The following is a 4,734-nucleotide window of genomic DNA, read 5'->3' on the forward strand; positions in this document are numbered from 1 at the left end:
ATGTTAGTTGCTGCTGAATGTATACCAAAGAAAACTTCCACATACAAGTCACAACCTCATAGGCCCCTTAAAGGATTAAGATGTAACGATATGATCTATAGGCCAGCAATGCAGATAAACTAGAATATTGCAAAAAGCAATAACTACAGTGCTCAACCTTTCTCTCTGTCTATTCACCTCTGGACAATGAATCCCAACTGAAAGAATCGGAAGTCAATAATGTTGAATATGCCAGTAGCATTGGTCGACATATGATCACTCCATACGTTGCTATAACTTTTTGTTCTGCAAAAAATGATCACCACGTCGATTCCACATCATACATTCAACAGATTGGTTTCCCAAAAGCAATGCCAACATCAGAACATTTTGAAATCCAGTCAAGTGAAACTTAGATAAGAAGGATGATATAAATATGCCTTGTAAAGTAGACTTATAGGCTGCGACAACATTATCTTTTTTTTGTACTTGGTTTACTCATTACTTCATAGTATAGCTACTTGGATTCTTCCTAGTCTGACAAAGTATTTAGGGTAGGCATTAGTATTTTGATTAGGCCCCACTTGGGACGAGAAGTAATTAAAAGCGGTAATCAAATATCATTCTCTCTGCTGTTTATGCTGAGGTTTAAGTAATGCTAATTGCAAAATGATGAGCTTCCAGTTTCTGAAGATCTTGAATCTTATGTTTCTGATACACAAATCTCCACTAGAATAAAAAAACAGCAATTGCAAGAAAATCAATTACTAACAATTTAGAGAACATGGTATTATGTGTTAATCCTGGATTAACAAGAAAGAAGGCATTGACAACATACTTTTCCAATTTGGATGCATTTATCTGGATCATTACCAGGTATTACTTATTTCTTCAGCCTGACAAACCAGTGTGCTGCTAAACTAATTGAGTTTCTAATCACTTGCTCAGGAATTTTGTCTGTTAATGGTTCTGTGCAGGACTCGGTAATGCCATTGGACTTGTTTTTTTTATAAGAGATTCTGATTTAAAAAATAGATAAATAAGAGATTCTGTTTGATGGATGCTTATTCTATTGGCACTATACTTGGAGTAAAATCAGTTTTTGGACCTTGCCCTTTTATATTAGGGATCAGCTTTTAGTCATCATAGCAAAAAAATGAATCCATGAATACTTCCCAGATTCTCTGTTAAACACTGTTTATCTGCTTTCAAACTATTTGATTGCGTCAATCATGTCAAGTTTCCTGCAAATGGATAAAAAGCTAGGAAGTGTTTGTTCTGGTGAACTGGATGTTGAGATCAAGACATTTGTGGAATCACAATAGCACAAGTCCTGCTAAAACTAATCCGTGGGATTCAAATTCCTCACTATCTGTATAAAGTAAGAGTTTTCTAAAGAATTACTAAAAACTAAATCAATTAGATACACAAGAAATACAATAGTAACCAATGAAATCGATGTTAGACCAAAAATTGAAGTATATAAATTCCACAAGAAAATTTGTTTCACCAAAATTGAGTTGTTTGAATATCTGGATGGTGGAATTCTTTGTCCTTCAATGATATACATTTTACGGCAAACATTGAATGGAAAAACTGAGATCTGTGTAATAACCTCGAATAAGCTAACGAAAGATATGTTTATTCTGAGTCTCAAACTGTAAATGGATCAGTCAACTTTGGTGACATAATTAGTCTAAGCCCCTTATAGAGAGCAAAACTTTTGACAAATTACCATGTATGCTGAAAACAAGAAAGAGAGGCTTCTTAAAAATTGTCAGGGTATAGCTTTTTTCCAATCACAACATGCTTGGTTCCTGGTCTAGAAAACAAAAACATCTGCCTACCTCATTAGCTTTTCGACAATTCAATCTTAATGAATACCAGGGAGACTTTTTTTCTTGCTACAGATATTGCCTGGCTTCTTTACTATAACATATGTTCTGGAATTTCCGTTTCTGATGCAACTTACCTTAAATCATGGGCAAAAGATTCATTTTGAGGGATTGCAGTGCAAAATTGGCTTATGAAGCATAACCATGATACCTTTTTCTTCTTGAATGGTTTGTTAGCTATGAAATCAAAAAGCGACTGGTATTAAGGTTTGACATGAACAGGCATATGTTGGATAGTGCTTACTTAGGCAGGCAACGGAAACATCCACATGAAAGCCAAAACCTCATGCAACCAAAGCAATGATACTATTCTGCAACATATTGGGCAATTCTAGTTTAGGTATTGTTCCACTTATGTATATGCATCTCTTAGGCATATTTCTTTTAGTGATCAGCTTCATATGAAGGGGTAGTCATAGACCTCAAATCCCAATTTTTGCATTAAAAACTCTAACATATGACAAGCTTGACTAGCTCTAACATCTGATTTTGTTATCCACAACTTGTGTTGTGTAACGAAGAAGATAATCACATTGTGGCTTCATCAAGTAAGGACACAAAATTAGCTTGACAGCTTTATGATAATAGGATGGTCTGATTCTGCTTCCCAGAAACAGTAACTGTGTAAAACTAAAGTTTTTCAACTAGCAGAAGTCACCCTGTACAATTATCTTTAACCACTACATTGCTAAACAATACTTCAGAACTTGAACTTCTCTCAACTCGTGTTACAACACCATTAATTTTCTCCTCTACACACTGTCCACATGTGGAACCACTGAAATCTCAGATCATAAAAGGAGTTGCATTTGGAGACATTAAGCATTTCAAGGTTTCCGTTCTCTGAGTTTCTTGTTGATTTGGTTGATTTGACAGAGTTGATATAATTTCAAACAAAGAAAATAACTTTAAACTTTAGAGTTACTTAACTTGTTCTGGTTTTTTGTCATCAATTGTATCTCAGAAGCATAAATTTGCACAAGGACATCAATCAATCGTGTATGAGCAAAGCCATTTTATGATATTACTTGTAAATTGTAATCTTCACAGAAAGGTAAGGTGATTGATGCTCCATGCAGTACACTTATCACAAATATCATGCTCTAAAAACTTCAGTAATTATAAAAGGATTACAATTTTGATAATAATTGATAACCCTGCATTACAATATCAACAGAGTAGATTTTCATCATCACGGCTGTCTTCCATGTACAATCTATACACCTCAAGAGAAAAAAGAGGGTAAAGGCTTGTTGATGCTTCACCAACATTTGTTAGTCACTGAGCTTGAGATGCTATCACCTGCTGAAGAAACTTTAAGGTCTTTCGGAGATTTAAGAATCCCATGAACCAGAACTCAAAATTGTCCTGTGTAACTACTTCCATATACTTCTGTGATGGTATTTCCAAATTCTGACTTGCACTTGCTCTCTTTATCTTTCTCAACGGGATTGAAACCTGCAAAGCACATTAAAAAAGTCTTCTTAGTAACTTTACTGAAGATTATCCCACATACATTGAGATCATCATAAACAGACTGCAAGAAGTACCTTATAATAGATTCTGAGTTGCTTTCCTGTTGGAGAAAGAATTTTGATTGATCTTTCACTGCAGAAAGCAACTTTATTCGTAGAAATGAAAAGTAGACCTGCAATTGGACCTGATGTTGTTGATAAATAGCATTGAGAAGCCTTCGACAATTTTTCACTATCGGTGACGCTGAAAAGCTGCTTGAACACCTTCTCCACTCCACCTAATTGAAGAATTCTTGCCCCCAAGCTTAACTTCCCCTTGACCGTTTCTGTTAACTTTGGTGCCAATCTAACTGCAAAGTTTTAAGAAAATGTTGAGGTAATTGCAGAATAATATGAATCAAAATATTCACGCGCAATCCCAATAAAATGCGGTAAACAGAAAAATCAAGCCCTGAATGTGAAGTAATCCCTCCAGGATTTCAGTATGGCACCAAGTCAATTAAATATGTATCCTTACCATGCTCTCGGATGCCTTTTGCAAAATTGTCCCTTTTTATGCCGAATCTGTATTTCCTACTGATCAATGACTCCACTCCACCTACATATATATATATATATATATATATATATATATCCAATAATATTAGTTGATAATTATATTCTTCATGATGTATATTGATAGGATTTGCTATGGTTCCTTAATCAGAAAGAACAGAATATGTCTTACCTTTTTCAACTTTGGGATATTCATCTGAATGACCATTCTGCAATAATCTTTTTCTTGATTTATCAAGTAAATATGCTGCTGAGCATCTTGAATTTTGGATCACTTGACTAGAGAGTTGATTCTTCATGATTTTACCTAGTATTGCACTCTGCAACTGCAATTGCAATGAACCTCGTCTGCAGAGAGATTTTGCTTGATTGGTGCCTGCATTTTTCATTTGGAACTCTATTTATAGGGCTAAAGGTTGTTGATATTGGGCTTAACTCTTACTTGCATGACTCAGCTTTGGATCATCAGCAGGACAAAAGGGATCAGACACAAGAACATGGGTATTTTCAAGATAATGTCCTCTATCTGCTTTAATAAAGAGAAAGTTTGGTAATCACATGCATGGCTTTCCCAGTTTAAGATGTTGATGACTTAGATATATATAATATTCATGTAGTAGTTGTACCCAGTACAACTGTAGAATCAGTACATATAAAAGGTCTAGGATATTCTTCACACAACTGTAGACAGAAGCAGCAGAATGTAACCTGTACTCTTTTTGAACATATTAAAGATCTTGTCATGGTTGAATCAGTACATACTCTTCAATAAACCTTTCGACTTTTCCTTTCACAATGTCATGCTATAATAAAATAATTCCTTATGGATC

The 4,734-nt window shown here is 34.8% G+C and overlaps 1 protein-coding gene across 1 annotated transcript; it reads right to left on the reverse strand.

The window, feature by feature from the left end:
- Positions 1-3,057: 3,057 nt before the first annotated feature.
- Positions 3,058-4,423, reverse strand: LOC113716356 (putative GEM-like protein 8). The gene is made up of 4 exons (XM_027240652.2): positions 4,077-4,423; positions 3,867-3,947; positions 3,425-3,699; positions 3,058-3,332 (listed from the first exon to the last, which is right to left on the reverse strand). The coding sequence occupies exons 1-4, from the start codon at positions 4,291-4,293 to the stop codon at positions 3,153-3,155; spliced, it is 753 nt and encodes a 250-aa protein (XP_027096453.1). The 5' UTR covers positions 4,294-4,423; the 3' UTR covers positions 3,058-3,152.
- Between the last annotated feature and the right edge of the window lie 311 nt (positions 4,424-4,734).

This window comes from Coffea arabica, chromosome 11c (assembly GCF_036785885.1).
Source record: "Coffea arabica cultivar ET-39 chromosome 11c, Coffea Arabica ET-39 HiFi, whole genome shotgun sequence".
NCBI lineage: Eukaryota > Viridiplantae > Streptophyta > Magnoliopsida > Gentianales > Rubiaceae > Coffea > Coffea arabica.

Bases quoted from the DNA above. Each gene is read 5' to 3' on its own strand.
- LOC113716356 (XM_027240652.2), bottom strand. From the start codon at position 4,293: ATGAAAAATGCAGGCACCAATCAAGCAAAATCTCTCTGCAGACGAGGT. The intron at 3,948-4,076 runs GTAAGACATATT...ATATATATGTAG, and splicing joins ATATCCCAAAGTTGAAAAAG to GTGGAGTGGAGTCATTGATC. The intron at 3,333-3,424 runs GTACTTCTTGCA...TGTGCTTTGCAG, and splicing joins AACTCAGAATCTATTATAAG to GTTTCAATCCCGTTGAGAAA.